At 34.4% G+C, this 20172-nt stretch overlaps 5 protein-coding genes across 7 annotated transcripts; 3 read left to right on the top strand and 2 right to left on the bottom strand.

Moving 5' to 3' along the window:
• Window positions 1-1659: 1659 nt before the first annotated feature.
• Window positions 1660-3513, bottom strand: LOC111286502 (GDSL esterase/lipase 5-like). Its single transcript, XM_089763382.1, has 5 exons — window positions 3148-3513; window positions 2932-3050; window positions 2578-2808; window positions 2224-2482; window positions 1660-2118 (listed from the first exon to the last, which is right to left on the bottom strand). The coding sequence occupies exons 1-5, from the start codon at window positions 3413-3415 to the stop codon at window positions 1817-1819; spliced, it is 1179 nt and encodes a 392-aa protein (XP_089619508.1). The 5' UTR covers window positions 3416-3513; the 3' UTR covers window positions 1660-1816.
• Window positions 3514-4873: 1360 nt separating this feature from the next.
• Window positions 4874-8921, top strand: LOC111286499 (suppressor of mec-8 and unc-52 protein homolog 2-like). Its single transcript, XM_022876501.2, has 11 exons — window positions 4874-5158; window positions 5276-5416; window positions 5529-5578; window positions 5660-5774; window positions 6096-6144; window positions 6262-6351; window positions 6787-6855; window positions 6940-7060; window positions 7245-7603; window positions 7824-8207; window positions 8310-8921. The coding sequence occupies exons 1-11, from the start codon at window positions 5112-5114 to the stop codon at window positions 8589-8591; spliced, it is 1707 nt and encodes a 568-aa protein (XP_022732236.2). The 5' UTR covers window positions 4874-5111; the 3' UTR covers window positions 8592-8921.
• Window positions 8922-9046: 125 nt separating this feature from the next.
• Window positions 9047-12955, bottom strand: LOC111286501 (uncharacterized). Of its 3 annotated transcripts, XR_002689834.2 has the most exons (10): window positions 12813-12955; window positions 12653-12719; window positions 12215-12280; window positions 11722-11815; window positions 11491-11607; window positions 11157-11257; window positions 10713-10787; window positions 10521-10613; window positions 9550-10202; window positions 9047-9414 (listed from the first exon to the last, which is right to left on the bottom strand). XR_002689834.2 is itself a non-coding variant. In XM_022876504.2 (9 exons), exons 1-9 carry the CDS (start codon window positions 12824-12826, stop codon window positions 9858-9860), a joined length of 972 nt encoding a protein of 323 aa, XP_022732239.2. In that variant the 5' UTR covers window positions 12827-12955; the 3' UTR covers window positions 9047-9857. The 3 variants fall into 3 exon arrangements, 1 of the variants encoding a protein (XP_022732239.2); XR_016343198.1 differs by lacking the exons at window positions 12653-12719; window positions 12813-12955 and adding an exon at window positions 12366-12473; XM_022876504.2 differs by having other exon boundaries at window positions 9047-10202.
• Window positions 12956-13158: 203 nt separating this feature from the next.
• On the top strand, window positions 13159-15920 carry LOC111286500 (uncharacterized). Its single transcript, XM_022876502.2, has 5 exons — window positions 13159-13336; window positions 13581-14545; window positions 14850-15050; window positions 15174-15369; window positions 15455-15920. Exons 2-5 carry the CDS (start codon window positions 13676-13678, stop codon window positions 15637-15639), a joined length of 1452 nt encoding a protein of 483 aa, XP_022732237.2. The 5' UTR covers window positions 13159-13336; window positions 13581-13675; the 3' UTR covers window positions 15640-15920.
• Window positions 15921-16652: 732 nt separating this feature from the next.
• LOC111285941 (E3 ubiquitin-protein ligase RSL1-like) lies at window positions 16653-20115 on the top strand. Its single transcript, XM_089761603.1, has 5 exons — window positions 16653-16678; window positions 16876-16987; window positions 17058-17198; window positions 18654-19456; window positions 19941-20115. The coding sequence occupies exons 1-5, from the start codon at window positions 16653-16655 to the stop codon at window positions 20017-20019; spliced, it is 1161 nt and encodes a 386-aa protein (XP_089617729.1). The 3' UTR covers window positions 20020-20115.
• The last annotated feature ends 57 nt before the right edge of the window (window positions 20116-20172 follow it).

The following is a 20172-nucleotide window of genomic DNA, read 5'->3' as shown; positions in this document are numbered from 1 at the left end:
TTTTTTGTAATATACAAAAATTTAAATATAATTTTAATTTATTTAAAAATAAATTAATAATTATATTTATCCTATCATTTTGATAATTAAATAAATTATAAATAGTTATTTTTTAAATAATTTTTTATTTAAATACTAATTAAATGATATTTTTTGTTTAAATAAATTAAGTAATTATGTCTAATCATGTGATTAGTATATAATCATATTAATCGTATTGTGTCATTTCATATTATTTGAGTAATTAATTATATTTAATCATGTTATTCATATATAATTATATTAATCATGTTGTATTAATTGAGTATAAATTAATTTTAAATATATTAATCATATTATATTACATGTAAAATATATAATAAATATATCATATTTATTTTTAAATTATTCTTATCATTCATATTAAAATTATTCATATCGTGTTTGATATTAAATACGATATAATGATATAAATTATCAAATATATTGAATACTTATAAGATTTGTATTCGATTTAAACTATTAATAATTTTTTAGTTAAAATTTACTGCATGTTCTTAAAATGAGATGATTTTCTATCATTTAAATATTTTAGTAAAAAATGTATTAGTATAAATATAAATAATAAATGATAATAATGTGAACTGTGAAATCATGATCTCACAGTTGCTTCCATGACTGCAGCTGTGTTTTAACTGTCAATTTAATATACTACTGGAACGACTGATGCACATTGCAGGCTGCTCATATTTCCTTATCATCAGATCCAGGGAAAAAAAAATCACAAGATTCATAGGTCCAGGTGGCCTCAAGCACGAGATTGAAAATGTTGAAAATGTAACTTTTTAACTTTGATGATTTAAACCAAAAAAAAAAAAAAAGGAATTTCCTTAAACATCCTGAAGTAATTGATTATCTTACAATTATGAATAAAATCAAGTGGGGTGCGAGATTTATATAGCTAAAAGGCTTGAAAATGCTTAATATATAAATCTATAATTCTAGATTGAAATGGAAATTCAACCAACCAAGACAAATTCCATTAACACAATAGTTGTGGTCGTACGAGGTTTAGGTTTATGTGTCAGTTCAACGACGATGATGCCGTCTGGTTTTTGGTAATCAGAAGCTTTCCCTATTCTAAATAATTAACTATGCAGGCTTTTCCATATACACCAAAAATGACATATCAGGTAGGCATGACGGAGTAGGTGGCTCAAAAGCTATGTGGCATGTCGCTGTTGGCTGTACTGAGTTTCTAGTTTTGCCCTTTTTAACGGCTACTTGAAACCAGGTATATGCCACCATGTGCTCAGTTATTGGCCTCATTAAATAATTTTAGTTGATTATATACATTTTTAAAAATTTAAATTTTCTCACGTTTGGCACGTGCAAAATTATTGGGGGTAAGAATTTCACGTGTATGAATATGATGACACTGCGACGTTGAATTCTCCGAGTACTTAATTTGTTTCACATATCCATCGCAGTTAACGGTGGAAATTTTGATTCATAAAATTGCTCTTGCACGAGTTTCAGGCGGAGTGCAATTTAAAAGAGTTTTGCGAAATAAACCGACCATTGGAGTCGAATGGGGCACAATTTGTTTTATTAAATGGATTCAAAAGGAAGCATCATGATTGCAAGGGCATTGCCCTAGATGACTAATTTTTTTCTTTTCTCAATGATGTGGATTTGTGGGGTGCCTGGTTAACCACTATCCAAGCTTTTGGCTGCTAGATGATCGGGTCCAAATTGCAACCCCAATAACTCATTGGAAAAGCAATTGACCTAGCTCATTCCTGTGGAAAGTGGAGACCAATCAGGCAAAGTCATGCTAAGGAAATAACTGAAACTGGTTTCCTTCTGGGGAATCAACTATATCAGCAATGGAACGCTTTTCCTCGTTGAAGAAGAGATCTTCAAGGTTGTATGGCCCAACAGAAGAAGGATGTCCACTCCACAGTGCTTTTGCGAATTGCTCGTGGATTCTCTCAGTTGGATGGAAAGAGTCCCACCAGACAAGATCATCTGCGTTGTCGCACAACTGGTAGTCCTTGACATTCTTTGTGCCTCCGCAGGTGAAAACACCCCCATATGGTCCAGTTCCACAGCAAGCATTTACTCCATCTTTGAAACCTGCACGATCAAAGGAGAATGGTTTATGATCACAAAGAAAGATAAAAGAACAAAACATATAGAGCAGTGATTCAATGGAAGGAGATGAATCAGAGGCATACTTACCATACTTTGAGGGATTGTTCATTCTGTCATCTAGCCATTCATAGAAATCAGAATTGCAGTATTTGAGGCCTGGTAACATATGTTCAATACTTGCAAGGATGGCTTTCAAAGCATTGTTATGTGCCTGCGCAAGGCTGCAAGCTGCTTCGAGACATTTGCCTTCATTGTCTTTGAAGTTCAATGCTCTGAGAGCTGGTAGGCAGCCTAGTGGAGACAAGCTAAGAAAGCCAAATTTTCTCGATCCTTTCTCGTACAGCAACTGATTATAGAAAAATCACGAAAGGTATTGAAAATAGCTATAGTCAGAGTGAAGTATTGCAGTTAAAAAGCTTAGTTGAGGCCTTGAGGGCTTACTTGGATTGATTGGGTCAAGTTCCCAATGACCATTCCAATATACGCTTCAGGAGGATAAGATTCTTGCATTTTGGGATTACCTAGATAACCTCCCATGTAATCATTGCTTCCTATACTGATGAAGTAAACTGCTTCTGCTATAAGTTCCTTCGTTTGTGCTTCTCCTAACTTTTCTACTAATGATTTTTGCACCTCCTCGAAATTCTTTAGTTGTGTACGAAGATCAATCACCTGATAACAGAGCAAAATAACATGTTCATATTAAATGTAAATCACAACGGCATGAAACAATAGAAAATCTGTTTCTTTTTCCCTGATCAGTTATAGAGATAGAATAAATCCTGAGTTCCTTACCAAGCCCTGATTGGTTTCAGGAAGAACCCCACCTCCACCTGAGGCAAAGTTAGCACCACTGGTGTAATCAACAGAAGGTTGTAAAAATGGAGGAATCAGAGGCAACTTTGCATATTCGGCTGCCAAAGCAGAAGGAAGTAAGTTCATGGAGTATTCAAAACATGTTCATAACTCCAAAAAAAAAAAAAAAATCCTCATGTAACCGTGATCTCGTACCAATATAATCCACTATCACCCGACCATCTGAGAATCGTCCTGTTGGTTCTGCAAAGAATCCATTCTGCCCATACGGCTTGTAATCTGCTCTGTTTTCAGGGATAGTGCTGATGTAATTGTTGTTGCCAGGATCGACTGTAGAGTCTCCAAAAATGAACAGAGCACTGCCCTTCTCAAGTGGAGTACCAAATACCCTGGAGTTAGTCGACAATAATAGTACTGTTGCACAAATTTTGAAGAAATTTATGTAGAAGATTAGCTTTGCCATCTGGAATTTACAAGTATTGTGTCAAATATTAGAACTTTATATAACTCAACTTTGATAGTATCCAGCGGTATCTTCAATGAATTTGCCAAATCTTTATGGAAGATGCAACAGCTTCAATGTCATTTGGACAGATGTTACCTCGCAATCATCAACATTCGTCGGCCCCTACCCAATGCTCTTAACATATTTTATTGACTACAAAATGAACATATCACTTCGACCAAACTTAGCTTATCAAAATTGGAATATTAGAAGCATAATTCTAAGCAAGTCCTTTTACCTGATCTTTCTTTTCGCCGTCAAGTCCATAAATTCTGTGTATAACAATGTGTATTAGCTAAAGTTTTTTTTAAATATTCTTATCAATTCTAAAAAATTGTCATTATTGCTCAAGAATAGGCCGGTCCGTCGGTTAGTTATTCGTCATGCCTGTTGCTTGGACCGAGTCTTGAAGACTTGCTTTGGCCTGCAAACGTATTACATTAATAATTATTTTAATTTAATTTGATTTTAAATTTATTTAAAATATTAATATAAAGTTTTTTATAATATTTTAACAATATATATATTATACTTAAATGAGAGGATTGAACTTCTCAAATTCAAATTTGAGGGTTTAAATTGTTAGCCAAGTCCAACTGAGTAAAATGTAAATTAATTCAATAAATAGGACATAAATTTTAAATTAAAGTGTGGTTAATTTAACGATGACACATTTGAACAACATAATTTTTAAATTATGAGAGAACAAAATAAAATAAATTTGTATCAAAATAACATTTCAACATAAAATGATATATGTATAATATATCTGTGTAATGTGTGTAGGCAATGTGTCTATGCATGTATTTTGAATTTTAAATTTAATTTAATTAATTTATAAAATTATTTTTAAAATATAATATTTAACAAGTTTATATTTAAATTTTAATATCTGTAACTTTTTTTTTATTCTCTCAAATTACAATATTTTTGTACCTAAAAAAATTTAAGGAATATTAAATCCAAAGATTTTAGATTTGGAAAAAATATAATAAAATTCAATTATTCCCCTACGATTTGGACCATTTTCACGTGGCACCATATGTTTTTTTTTTTTTTTTTTCCAATTAACGCAAATGATTAAGTTTCATTTCCATAGAGGGTACATTGTAAATTTTTCGAATAAAATTCTGAAAACACTTCTAAGTGTGAACAAATTAAGTACTTTTCAAATTGAAAATATTTTGATAATTTTACTAATGAAATTAACGACGTAATATCGTGTGAGAACGGAACTTAACGACAAGGGCTATCGGGAAAAAATCAAAGGGTGCAATGTCGTAAGCTTTTAAATCAGTAGGAATGAAAATGGAGTTTACCCATAAATAAAGAGACCAAAACGCTGCGTTTGGACGAAGCGAACATTATTAACAAGTGGCGCTTTTTACTAACTGACCCAAAGCCCAAAGGCCCAATATCCAATTGCAACATCATAGAACCGCAGTCTTGGGTACCCACGCAAGGGTTCTACTGTAACTGTAATTGAATTCTCCTTCCTTCGTTCCCCTCGAGTCAATCCGATACTTGTTCACTCCTTCATTCACAATCCTCTAAAAATTAAAAAAATAAAAATAAAAAGCCTAAACTCTTATAGTCTTCGACTCACTGCTGTCAAATCCTTAATTATCTGTGAAAAAGTACAAATTTTTTATCAATGACTTCCTCGAAGAAATACTACAAGGAGAAAATCGCTCGTCGCAAGTAAGTATCATCCAATGCTTCGTTTTCTTTTTAAGCATCAGAAAAACGAATTCTGGAGGCGCTTTTTTGTTTGAATTTTGATAATTAATATATTTGAGATGGAAATCAATTGTGCAGAGAGGAAAAAGCGGAAGAACCAGAGCAGCCAAAGTACAGAGACAGAGCTAAGGAGCGAAGAGAGGATCAAAATCCAGATTATGAGCCAACTGAATTAGGTTCTTTTCATGCTGTTGCTCCTCCTGGAACCGTCGATCTTCGGTGAGATTCTACTCTTTCTTTAAACCCTAATTTGATGCAGTTTTTTCATTGCATTATACATTTTTTAAGTTGCTTTGCTTCTATTAATTATTTTTATATGAATGATGTTTAGGTCAGCCGATGCTCACAAGATATCCATTGAGAAGAGCAAGTACCTTGGAGGTAATGCGGCTTTGCACTGTTCTTTTGCTGCTTTTTCTGTTTGTTAGCTGTTTTTATCGTGGCCGTGTCTGCGATGTTCAGGTGATGTGGAACACACCCATTTGGTCAAGGGGTTGGATTATGCTTTGCTTAACAAAGTTAGGAGTGAGATTGATAAGAAGCCTGATGCTGGAGAAGATGCTGATGGAAAGTCTAGGTAATTTTAGTTTATTCCCATTTCATGGTAGTGGAAACTAATGTACGAAATTTCTAAGAGCTATTACAAAGTTTACAGATTAGCCTTACGTTTAGCATTTAATTCTTTATTGTTTGTGCTAAATATACTGTCATTTTATTAGAAGATTATCAAATTTTTTAGCCTTAAGTTGTCACAACTAGTATAAAGTTCAATGTTCAGTTATATTAGCTGATGGGCTATCATTATATTTAAGTTTCAATTAATTGCTAAGTTGCCTGTTAATTTTGCAATTAATAATTATGTAATTGTTTGTTAAGAAATATTTGTTGTTCCTGACAGAAAATCAAAAGAAGATCAGCAATTATCATTTCGCACAGCCACTGCGAAGGTGCAATAACTTCTTCATGTTGAGTTTTGAAATAATTTTTCCAATTTAGTTTAGAAAGAAGTTGCTTGTTTATTGGTTTGGAAGCTGTTTTTATTGATACCTTTCTCGTTTTATCAGTCAGTGTATCAATGGATAGTGAAGCCTCAAACTGTTGTGAAGACAAATGAAATGTTTCTACCTGGTCGAATGGCATTTATTTTTAATATGGTGAGAATCTCTGACATTTCCATTTTGTTCATATTATTTTAGGAGGGATACTATGGGTACTTTTCCTTACATGAACCTTGAGCATTCGTTACTGTGATTGGTCCATGTTTACAAGCATACCTGCACATTATCATGTGGTGGAATTGCAGGTCCTGGGAGGGCATGACTGCCTGTGGCATTTTCCTTATCACGTAACTGTTCCACACTAACATGTTTTGGTTCTTAGGCTGTTCACTTGCTGCTTAAAACCTAAATGCTTATTCACTTTGAAGGAAAAACATCCATTTTGTATACTTCCCTCGAGGTTACTTTACAAGTATTTGGGACTATAATTGATTAATTGTGCCAAGTTTTTGTGAATAGCATTGTTGAATGTTCTTAATTTTTATCCTATAATTCCAATTTCCTAACTGAATTTTCCCTTATTTGTTCCAGGAGGGTGGATATTTTAATGATATTCCAACCACCTTGCACAGGAGTAAAGCTGACTGTCCAGTGCCAGATGTCTGTATTTCCACAATTTCTTTGGGCAATTTGCATTTTTATGTAGATAATGTTTCAGATTCTGATTACATACTTTTTGTGCAGGAAATGGTTACTGTCAGTGTTGACGGTTCTGTGCTTGATCGAATTGCTAAAATTCTGTCATATCTTCGCCTTGGATCATCTGGGAAGGTCAAGAAGAAAAAGAAGGAAAGAGATGCAAAAGGTGTTTGCTATATTTAGTTGTCTATTATAAGTTGGAGGCTAACTTTCTAACATGGGTTCAGTGTTGGATCAACTGTATATGTTGCATATTATTTTTATTTATGTTAATATAGTTACTTTTCTGTTTTCTGTTTTTAATATATTGGTTTATTTGTATAACTAATATTTTCATTTTCTTACTACAGGGAAGATTTCATCTCTTGGAAATGAATATGACGAAGAGGACAAGCTATCAAAGCCTAATAATGCAATGTCTAATGGTAGAACTGAAAAGGAAATTTTGCCACCACCTCCACCCCCTCCGAGGAAAAATCATTTTGATTTGAGGGAGAAGCAAGGCCCGACTATTGCTAGAGCGGAAGAGGATGACATATTTGTGGGGGACGGTGTTGACTATAATAGTCCTGGAAAAGACATGATCCCAAGCCCTCTTTCAGAGGATATGGACGAGTCGCCTCGACATAAGGAAGGAGTTTCATACTTTCGTGAAGCTGCTTATGGCCCAGTGCAACCCTCTGCTGCTCCTCAAGAATGGCAAGAACCGGTAATGTTTTTCTAGTTATAATTAATTCTTTTTGCTAGATGCAGGAGAAATGTGATGTGCAATAGGTAGAAATTGAACTGTTTTACAATTGTTTGGAGATCAAATAGTTAAAATTACTCCTGCAATTCATATTTAGCTACTGAATTTTTTTTGTTAAAATTAAGTTCTCATGTCCTTTTGCTAAATTATTCATTATTCTGTTTTGTCCGTTCGGTTTCAGAATGGATATGATGCCTTGCAAACACAGGCCTTGACTGGTGGATACCAAGGAGAGTGGCAGGACTATCAATATGCTGAGCAATTGGCATATCCTGAGCAATACCTTCAGGCTAATATGCAAGGTTATGAGGTACAGGCGGGATCAAACATTCCACAGGATCCACGATACATGACTCAAGAAGAGAAGGATCGAGGATTGGGATCTGTGTTCAAGCGGGATGACCAAAGGCTTCAACAATTGAGGGAGAAGGATGCTCGCGAGAAGGATCCTAATTTCATATCAGAGAGTTACTCTGAATGTTATCCTGGTTATCAGGAGTACAACCGTGAGATTGTCGATAGTGACGATGAAGATGACTTGTCCAAAATGGATATGGGAGGAAGAGTAAGCCTATTTTTTCCATCTTAAATTGAAAGCTGTTCTTCATTTATTTTGGTTTTAATTGATAGATTGATGATTATTATACTATTAAAATGATTTCAACAGGCAAAGGGTCGTCTTCATCGGTGGGACTTTGAAACAGAAGAGGAATGGGCAACATACAATGAGCAGAAGGAAGCAATGCCAAAGGCTGCTTTCCAGTTTGGTGTGAAGATGCAAGATGGAAGGAAGACGAGAAAGCAAAACAAGGACCAGAAGCTCAACAATGAGCTACACAAAATTAATAAAATACTGGCAAGAAAGAAGATGGAGAAAGATTCAGGAGTTGAAGGTGGACATCAAACCGATGATGTACAACCCGTAAAGAAGCATCGGATATCAGGTTAAAAAGTTCCGGTTCCTTTACCAAAAAGGTCAAAAGCTAATAATTTTTCATTGAGCAGACGTGTGATTATATCTTAATTTGTACGGAAAAGGGAGGTCATCGACTAAGGGTGCAAACCCATGCAGCATCAATTCACAACGATGAAACAGCAACAATCAAGTTTCGATACCATTTATGCTTTTTACATAATGATATTAGTGAAAGGGTGCAATCTCCCGTCCGCCATTGAGTGGCTAAAGTTGTTTTCTTTTTATGTATTACCATTACCCAAACGGAAGACAGGCCACTGTATTACTTTATTTCCTTTTAATCTATGCTAATATTTAAATGAATACCGGTAATATCTTCCATCAAAATGTTTTCAAAAGAGGGTCATGAGAGAGAGAGAAACAGGAGTCATGAGACACATTTTCCTTGACATAATCCGTAGCAAAGTTTAATCTGAAATTATGTCTGATTAGAAACTAACAGAAATTAATCTGAAATTATGTCATATAATAGGATGCGCTACTAAATCAAATTTCAAAGGCAATTAATCTTGTGTCCTCTAGGACACTTTCAGACCTTAAATATTCAAACAAACAAATAAAAATTATTTCATTTTCCTCATTTATCATACACGCATATGCCAATAGATCAATCCACAGGTCGAGCTACCCACCTAAGCCCACATAATTCGTACGGATAACCTTCCATCACCACCGGCAATCTGTGGTCACTACGATTAGTTGAATAACATCACTGTCTTGTAAATTACCATCTCCAAAAGCAGTGATGCGGTTGTGAGAAAATGAAAAATACAGGTATATCAAATCGTCAAAGCATCTGCAAGCAAAACAACAATATAATTTAAATCAACACCATAGCAGAAAGGATGATTCGATAGAGTAAAAGTATTGATAGATCCTAAAGAAAAGTATGATCTCAGGCTACTAGCATTGTTATACGTTCACTATATACATTTAAGTACAATGGAGCATTGTCGTTTAGATGTTTCCAAGATGAAGGCTCTGGAGTTGTTTTTTTCCCAGCTCATGTTGTGTAGTATAACATGCAGAATTTGGCAAGATAAAATCTTCATCTTCAAGCGTTGTTTTCTAAGCTTAATATAAACCAACCAAACATGACAGGATTCTAGGATCTATGTGCATGCCTTTTCCTGAAAAAAGAACTAGGTGCCTTAACGAAACAAATGAGGGTGCACAATTGTACATTAACCCATATGAGGAATATAACGAAAATTTTAACACATAATAATAGCTGAAAATTTAAGTTATCTTGATGTCTTGTAGAAGCCGGGCAGCCATTGAGCCATATCTTCTTGCCTCCCAGTCATTAAGCTTCCCATCAGGGAGTCTTGTAAGTGGGAGATAATCTTCCTTTATAATTTCACCATCCAAATCATCTACCACAGTTCTACTTCCACAGTTCTCTTCCTTTTCTGGATCTGTTTTGCTTGTTTCAACCTCATTAACTTGCTGGTGAATACCTTGAGTCTTGTTGTCCAGCTTATCTGGGCTAACAGCATTGGCCGCCTTCTCTGCAGTAACAGCTGGGGGCTTTAGTCCCATAATGAAGATTTGAATGCTTGGATGTTGGTACATACTGTCCATCTGCATTGGATGAGTAAAAATTTAAACAACTTCAATGAGGGATAGAATTTCACTACAATCAAAATTAGAAGAATATCTTATCTGAGGCTGAAACCTGCAGATAGAATCAAGAACAAAAAGAGTTTCACACATGTTTCATTCGAAATAAAGGAGCACCATAGAGTTGGACAGTTGATCATCAGCGATTCTATAAACAAAGTTATTAACCAAGAGTGTTCACTGTACTCAGTCCCAGTCTATGAATTGATAAGAATGCACAACATATAACAAAACTTGAGGCCTTCCTTTTCACATTTGAAAAGTATATAACATGCATACCTTGGCTTTTGGAACAATCTTCACTTCAAAGAGATCTTTCAAGGTCTGAAGCATTTGCTCATGGACACTAGTAGAACGGATCTCATGACCCAACTAAAATGAACATTTAAAAACAAAAATATGAATCACTAACAAAATTTTCTATCAGCAATAAAATCAATTTCAAATGGAAAATCAGAAAAACTGGAATACCATAATTGTGGTTTTGGGGCCTGATAATGCTATTATTGTTTGCAATAAAGGTCCCAAGAGATGCTCTGCATAAACCTTAAAAGGAAAAAGAAGCATCAGTATCATATTTGCAACTGTTCTACATAAAGTGTTATGTTACTACCAGAATAAATTCAATAATGCCTGAATGACATCAAAATCAATGGCTTACTAGCTCTGACGACTAGGGATATCCACAGTCCAAGGCTAAGACAAGATTGCCTTTTTATTGCAGATGTTTCTAAGCAATTAACAATTTTGACAAGTACCAAACGAATGATTAGATTTGCAATAAAAAGTTCTGTCTTACTAACATAAGGATAGAATTGTCACATCAATGACAGTCAGTTATCACCTTCAACATGGACCAGTACTACAACATCAGAGACTTTTTTCTGAAAAAATCTACACATCCAGAGAACTTACAACATCTGTACCAATAATGTAGTCAAATGGTGGTGCAACAGCTTTTATGTGATCTTCATTTCCCCAGTCCAACTCTGCGACCTGGATTGATCCAAATGAATCTAAAACAAACATACTAACCGCATGAGATAAACGAACCATTCTGCTATTCAATTTCTCCAATAGCATTGCCAGGTAGATGAAAGGACAACCCTCTATCAGATTGTTAAATAATTCTACTACTAAAAGCCAAATTGTTCAGTCAAGATTAGTTGTGGCAGGTGGCCAAAAGAAAAAATAACTGCAACCTGTACAAATCCTTTAAAATAAGTTACAAGAGCTGAATAAAGCGCACCTGAATTAGAATTCATCTGCATGATCCTTGAAATATTACGTTCTACATTTCTCCTCAACAATGGCACAATCTCTATTTGATCTGTAGAAACTACATCACATCCCAGCAATGCCATTCCTGGAAAGCACAGTTGATTCAATTAAGCAGTGTCCTACCAAATAATGCAGGGTCATAAAAGACCTCCTCCACAACCTGCCCATAAGTACTAAACGTAGAGAATTATAAACTCACCAAACCCAGCTACTCCACAACCAGCTCCAAGTTCAATAACACGCCTTCTTTTAAGTTTGGATGGGCAAAATCTTCCCTTTCTGCAATTCTTTTCCTGAAACAATGAACGAATTCAACATCTTAACTTCGACAAAAAAAAAATTTGTCAGACAAAAAAAAAAACCTGAGGCCTTCAAGTTCAATAAAAATAAATGAAAGAAAAGTCTTGCCCCTGCTCAAACGCAAGTAAGTAGTAAGACTAAAGAATATGCAATGGGGTTTTGATCACAGGTCACAGTATTTTATCTGTTAACTAACCATTTAAGTCTTATGAAGTCGTAGATTATTATTTTGTAGTCTAAAATTAGAGTGTTGGACTCTTAATTCTAGTAACCAGAGTTTAATCCTTGACAGGTTGTCAACATAAACTCTATTCAAACAAAGGGCTCAACATCAACAACTTGAGTGTCAGCGACATAGTTAAAGAGACATGAAAAGGGATCAAAACAAATACCAGAAATTTGGCAAACACCATTGATGTGTCCCAAACCGTTGTTCCTAAATGTTTGGAGTTAGGGTCCTGCCAAAATGGGGGAAATTTGAGGAGGTTAGGCTAAAAACTACAAATATAAGCCTTGAAAAAGAAAAAAAAAAAAAAAATGCACCATTCAGTGATTCTCCATAACTGAATCACAGAATAAACAAGCACGAAGATCCATGACTGATACACAAAAACTCAAACAATAATTTCTTCCCCAGCCTCTCCAGTAAATCCAGGGGAACTTTTTGTCTCTAGCATTATATCCCAATTGGATATTAGCTTCAAGTATAGAATCATTCCATCATCTTTAGAGATAAATTGTACTAACAAAAATTACCATCTCAAAAAAAAAAAAAAAGTAAATAATTTGACTGATCATGCAACCTCTAAAGAGATATGATGAAAAATTACCTGGGAGAACTGTAGTTGATGACCCAATACTTCAAAACTAATTAAGGATGTACTTGGAGAATTCAACCTGACACAAAATAATTTGCACAATAAAAAAAATAAAAAAACCTTCTTTTTATTGCAACAATTATAGGGAACTAAAGATGAATGGTATTAATACCTGTCAGTCTCCATTTGATCAACGTTTTCAAAAAGAAGCCAAATCCCAACACCCGAAAAAGACAACCTTAAACTTCCCCACACTTGTTATCAACTACACATTAATTCCTGAATCTTCGATTTCTGCGAGAATCAAATTTCCTTACCCTTTTTTTTATTATTATTTTCCTTTTCTTATTTTTTTACTCCATGTTTGTGAAAGGGAAGGCTTTGTTCAGCCCAATCCCAGACCCAAACTGAGCCTAATTTATGGGCCTGACGCAAGTGCTAGCCCATATATTTTTATTTTGTCATAATTGCCCTTTTTATTTTATTTTATTTTAGTTGATTTTATTCCGTGAGATTTCGTGCATTGGCCGTTTGTATTCTTTCTTCTATCCTCGAACGACTTACACCAGAAGCAAAAAACGACACGAGAAAACCCTCTTTCCTCCTTCTCGTTTATATCATTAAGGGTTAAGGGTTAAAGGATTCGAAATAAGGATTGCAATCGGATACCGTAATCCCCTTTTGCATTTAAAAAAGGTACGATTTTTATCTCAATTTCTGTTTTTATTTTGCACGTTCAAACAATAAATTAGGATTAAAAGTCAACATCGTGAAACCCTAATTCGAAGCACTGTTATTTTATTTTGATTTTGTGAATCAATTCCGTTTGAATTATGTCATAGGAAAAGAAAAAAAAAATAGTGTTCTCTGTTTTTTGTTTATGAAATATATTTATTTGGTGACATAATTTACCAAAAACTTGCAATTATTTGTTGTTTAGGGTTTTTAATAGGCGGATAAGACGGGCATCAATTCTTGAATTGCAGTGAAATTGATTGTTGAATTTGGGAATCAACTTCTTGGTGGTGTGGTTGCATGGCAAGCTTTGAGGGTAGGGTTTCGTATTCGTCGCTTTCAAAGCTAGAAAAGGAGAAAAATAACGCGTATCAATTTGATGATAATTATAGTGATTCTGTTTGGAATGTGCCACAAGACAAAAGTATTGTCCCATTGGGCTCAAAGTCGATGAAAAAAGATTATCTTTATCAGTTTTCGGATGAATCCGATGATTTTATTGATGGTGGATATGATTCGGGTGATGATGTCTGTAAGTCAATGCGGAATGGCTTGCAGCCAGAGGTGAACTTGAAGAATGTGTTGAGTGGGTTATTTGCAATCATAACTGGGCGTAATAAAGGCTCCTTGAGTGTTTCTGTAAATCAGCAGAACCAAAGTTCTAATGTTTCATTTCTGGGGTCCAAAAAGAATGGAGATACCTATTTGCACTCCTCTGTTTATATACCAAGTGCCCCGCCACTTCTGGAGCCAAGTGGGATAAATTATAATGCATATAAAGAGGTGTTGGAAGCCGAGCCTCCGGAGTGGCTTCCAGATAGTTCTACTACAGTTTGCATGCAGTGCAGTGCTCCCTTTACTGCAATTACACGTGGCAGACATCATTGCCGATTTTGTGGAGGGATTTTCTGCAGAGCATGTTCTAAGGGAAGGTGCTTGGTACCTGTTAAATTTAGGGAAAGAAATCCCCAAAGGGTGTGTGATTCTTGCTATGATAGGCTTGATCCGTTGCAGGGTGTTCTTATTAACACCATTAGCAATGCCGTGCAAGTAGCAAAGCATGACGTCATGGATTGGACGTGTACTAGAGGTTGGTTGAACTTGCCGGTTGGTTTGTCCATGGAACATGAGATCTACAAAGCATCAAATACCCTGAGAAGCTATTGCCAGGTATGATCCTAATTTTTTAATTCATACAATACAATAGTTTTGTTTGTCTAAAACTTTCATCAACCTTGTGCTTTCCTCCCCGTTCCCCATGTAATTCTTATTAGACAGTCTAGGTTCTAAATCCCAACTAGATTAAGCTTTCATGTGAATGATTTTGCTTCAAGAAATCACCAGTACACATGCCATTTCTTTAGCCGGTGCTTCAGCTTAAAAAATAAAGCTAATTTCTTGTATGTTGGAGCTACATGATGACTATATTTTGACACTGTTAGAAGCTTCTGATAACCGTTGTTGAAATTGACAGGTTGCTAGGTTGAATCCAGAGAGATCTATACCATTGGCAATTCTGAAAGGAGCCAAAGGCTTAGCTATTTTAACTGTTGTTAAAGCTGGAGTTCTTGTTGCTTACAAACTTGGGACTGGTCTTGTTATTGCTCGAAGGTCAGATGGAACATGGTCTGCACCATCAGCTATATTCTCTGTTGGTTTAGGTTGGGGTGCTCAGGTAAACTTTCGACTGAGAAAAATATATATCTGTCCAAGCAGAATATACACATCTAGACAGCTAAGGATCCACTGCCTTTCAAGTTTCAAAGTTTTTTATATGATACTTTTATGTGTTTCTTAGATTGGAGGTGAACTCATGGATTTCGTAATTGTGCTTCATGATTCAAAAGCCGTGAAGACATTTTGCAGTCGAATGCATTTTTCTCTTGGTGCTGGCTGCAGTGCTGCGGCAGGACCCATGGGGAGAGTGCTGGAAGCAGATCTTCGGGCGGGGGATAGAGGCTCTGGCATGTGCTACACTTACAGTTGTAGCAAAGGTATTCCATCCTGCAATGTATGTATACTCTTTGATTGACTAGTTTGTGGATTTTTTGACAATCCATTTTGCTGCAAAATTTGCAGGGGCTTTTGTTGGTGTGTCATTGGAAGGGAACATTGTTGCAACAAGAATGGATACCAACCTACAGTTCTATGGTGATCCTTATGTCACCACTGCTGACATACTACTTGGGACCGTGGACAGACCAAGGGCTGCTGAGCCCTTGTATGTTGCTCTGGATGAGCTCTACTCTAGCCTACATTCTTAGTTCCAGCACCATTTGGGTACAGTATCTTGCTGCACCTTGTGAAACAAGCAACAACTCGACTGCATGGTGCAAATATGCATCTACATTTTATAAGCCAAATTTCGCATTGGGTCAAGTATGCATCTACATTTATCAAACAAACCAGTCAATTACCATGTAAATATTTGTTATTCTTGTGTATTTTTATATAGGGAAATTTGTGATAACTTTTGTGTTCTGTGTGCTTGATTCAATAATTTGTATAGCGAGAAAGGGAACAAAGGTTTAGCTGCTTATCTTTATTTTCCCTAGCCAATGCAGCCCTTGAACCTTCAATCTCCATATAGAGTTAATTTAACCTAACCCAAAAGCCAAGGACCGATCTTGGTTACAACTAAGAAGTTCTGATAAAATTCAACAATGGCAAGAATTAATTAATGTAAGGGCGGGCAAAAAAAAAAAAAAGCAGTTTTACCGTGTTGGATTTGTCTTTACGAATTTTATCAAGCAATAGCCTCTACCCTTTATCTCTTATGATGATGCTAGTAATTGCAATATATATGGATATCACTATTCTTATTTATATAAAATATTTTAAGGTTTTTCTTTTTTTTTTAACAAAAAATTGGATATATAGGAATAATAGATATTTGGAAATGGATTCATTTACATGGATCTTCTTAATTTTAACATAAATTGTTATCATAAAAAGGAAACATGGAATTATTATTTCAAATTCCATAGGTAATTATATATAGTTACTTTTTGTATATAATAGAATTTGTAAATATTTATATATATTATAAAATAACGTCCGGTTGTTATTGCAATCTTTTGTTTTAATATTTAATTTACATTGAAACAGTCAAAATTTTATTTAAAAATGTAAAATAAACATGCCTAACATGCTATAAATCTATGTTTGAAATACCAACTAGTTCATAAACGTCTCCAACATTGAAGTATGGTAAAATGTCAATAGCATAAAATCATTATTTTTTTCAATAATTTAAGTATTTAAACTTATTTCTATAATGTGGATATCTTCTTCAAAAAAGTTGTATATATTTAGTTAATATTTAAGTATCGTCATATATTAAATCTGTGATTTAAAGTAATGTATTTAATCAAAGTATGTAAGTTACTTATTGATCATATCTTTTATGTAAGACCTATTTAATGGCGGTTCCTCGCCCTTTCCTGCTTGAGAAAGCATAAAATGGCATTATTTCTTTTAAAAATATGTTTTTAACACAGATGGCCTCGGATGTTTATGAGTAATGGCGGCCTTTTCAGCATGATCAAGCACCGACTGCTTAAGCAGTGCAGCTTCGTCCAACAGCAACCAGGTTCCACACCAGTTGTTCCAGTAGTCCCGCCTGCTTACGTACCACAGTCTCGTCCCCAGCACGAAGAGCTGCCTCGAACCGAGCCTTCAGCGCAGTGCACCCTCGTCCCCAGTCTGTTTCTGTAGCGCAGCCTCTTCCCCGACAGCAACCAGGTTCCTCAAATCCTTACTCAATGCAGCCTCGTCGACAATAGCAACAACCGTTAATCTCTGGCCAGGGATTCATAACTTGGTATCTGGCAACATCAATCCTTAATTAGTTACCTTTTTGTGGCTTCGTTTATCCAAGTTAGATGTTTTAGCCCTTTCAGAATACTTCAAGTAATTGTTTGTGATAGTTCCGTTTTCCCTTTTGTTTGTCGTCTTTTCTTTTGATAACTTTGATTTGGTTGTGTTAATTGAACATTTTTTTATAATCTCAAACTGCTTTATATTTCCTCATTTTTTATTATTTTACATTTTATTTCTAATAAATTTTGTGACAGAGTTAAGATTTACTTAAATTACTTCTAAACAAATCATTATCTTTTAATTTTTGAATTATCATTATTATTTTTATAAATTATTAATATTCTCTGTATTACATTTCACAATTTACTAATATTTCAAGCATTTAAATGGATTTAGCATGGAGGACTAGTTTTGAGGCTACAAATGGATATGTGCCATTATATATACGTGAGAATAAAAAAGTTTCATCAATGAAAAATTAGTTTGTTTTACATTTTTTTTATAAGTCTATATATCATTAATATTTTCGCAAATCAAATGATTTAACAATTAATTCATACTTGTTATGCATGTAAGTTTCAAGTCAATATAATTTTTTTTTCATTTCGAGAATATTAATAGTTTTTAATATATTTTATTATCAAATTAAATGAGTTTTACACTTATATAAATTAGAGGTATTCATGAATTAAATATACATTAAAAAATTTTTTTATCAAGGACCCAAGGTTTTGCTTGACCCACCTATAATGCCCTTTGGGGCCAATTTAATTTAAATATTAAAATATTTAGAAAATATTTTATATTAATTTTAAAATTAAAATATAATACTAATAAATATTCTAATAGCCAATTCTAGATTTTAAAAAAATCTTATCTAAGACCTAACCTGTGAACTAATGTACAAGTAAATCTTTATCATATTCCAAAAGAGCAATTATTTTTCTTCTTAGGAATTAGGTAAAACTAGTTTATTAATTTAATGGATGAAGTTCAATAAATCAAAAAAATTCTATATTTAATACTTCAAACTCAAACATTAAACTCTAGAAACAAAATCAAATTTCACCTTATTTTGAAATTTAACATTTGTAAAATTATGAAAAAGATACATATGTAATTAAATTTGCTTGAAATCTTTCATAAATTTACCCAGAGTAAAGAAAAAAATTATTACTTACAAAGCAAGCTAATGAAATCTTTCATAAATTCGTTTTTGGCCAAAAAAATCTTTCACAATTTATTCCTGAAATCTTTCACTTCTTTGAATTATTAAAATCTTTCACAATATATTTACACGTATATACACAAATCCCTTGAATATCTTTGTCTATATCAAAATATACATATATATATATATATATATATTAGGGTTGTGTTCTCTTCTAATATTCTTTTTTCCTCTCTTTGGTCTATTGATTTAGCTGAGAAACCAGACGTCATGGGTTTCTTTCAGAAGTACTTCAGCCATCACATTCAACAAAGAATCAGTCTCAAATCAAAGTTGGCAGCTCTTCGGATTTCCTATAGTAAGAAATCAAGAAACATGGGCAACAAAATGGGCAAGTTTCTGAACAATGTTATATGCAAAAAATCGGTTGAAACTCCATCCAGTAATGTGGAGGAAGAAGTGAATTACTACTTCACTCCCTCAGAAGATCTTGAGATGGAACACGACTTCTCCTCCTTGAGTTCTGAAACTCACGATGACATTACCCCAACTTATGTCTGCGAAATCTGTTTTGAGCCAAGGCCCCTAGATATCTCTTTCAACGTCAAAGGTTGTGCCCATTTTTACTGCATTGGATGCACTGTCAAGTACATCGAGTCGAAGCTTGATGATAACGTAACGCGGATTCCATGTCCTGTAACAAATTGTCAAGGGCTTTTGGAGCCTGACTTTTGCCGTGATATCCTCCCAAGGGATTTGTTTAACAGGTGGGGAAAAGCCCTTTGTGAATCTGCTTTTCTTGGCTCTGAAAAAATCTACTGTCCCTATAAAGATTGCTCAGCTTTGTTGATTAATGATGGGAAAAATGCTACTAAGAATTTCCGATGTCCCTTTTGCAAGAGAGTGTTTTGCGTGCAGTGCAAGGTTGCTTGGCATTCAGGTGTGGATTGCGCAAAGTTTCAGAAACTGAAAAAGCTTGGCTCAGATGCTATGTTGGTTGATCTGGCTAAGAGGAAGAAGTGGAGGCAGTGCCCTAAATGCAATTATTATGTGGAAAAATTAGCTGGTTGCTATTATGTCAAATGCAGGTCAGTGAATTAGTTCAATTTTATATCATCGTTATAGATTAGAATGGGTTATTTTATCTGCGAAATTTATGTTTCATTATACAACTTTCATACCTTTATTAATATGTGATTGTTGGGTTTTATAACTTTGATGCCACTTGTTATTCCTATAAATGAATATGAAGTAAAACAGTAATTGCTTTGTGATTGGCTAAATCCCAATTGCTAAATTGTATTAGGGGAGTTGGATTAATTAGTAAATTTCTTATTCAGTTTTGCATTCAAGCTAGAAACCAAGTAATTCTGCCACGAATCGATCTTTTACTCTTCCCATGACATCATACTTATATGAGGTTTCTTTGGCTAGTGCAGTTGAATCATTTAGTTCCATGGATGTTTAGTCAAGTTCAAGGCAGTATTTTTGTATGATTTTGACATGTCAGATTACTTTGTAATCACTGCAATAATCCACCCTCAATTATTTTCTTTTCTGAATGATATCCAGGTGTGGAAATGCCTTCTGTTACAACTGTGGAGCAAAATCAAACCGTGTTACCCATTTTTGCTCCGAATGCTATCATTAGTTCTTGACCAACAACTACAGTGCTTCACTTCAGAAGTTTTTCTAATTTTCTTGTTGGTTTTATTTTATGTGAAGAGTTGTAATAATTGTAGGCGATGTTGAGAAAGTAGCATCACAGGACATTTGCTGCTGCTACTGCCCATTTCAATGGAGA

Source organism: Durio zibethinus, chromosome 6 (genome assembly GCF_047325235.1).
Source record: "Durio zibethinus cultivar Kanyao isolate XHJ-2024 chromosome 6, ASM4732523v1, whole genome shotgun sequence".
NCBI lineage: Eukaryota > Viridiplantae > Streptophyta > Magnoliopsida > Malvales > Malvaceae > Durio > Durio zibethinus.
Note: the sequence above shows the minus strand (reverse complement) of the source record. Positions and strands in the feature narration are given on the sequence as shown.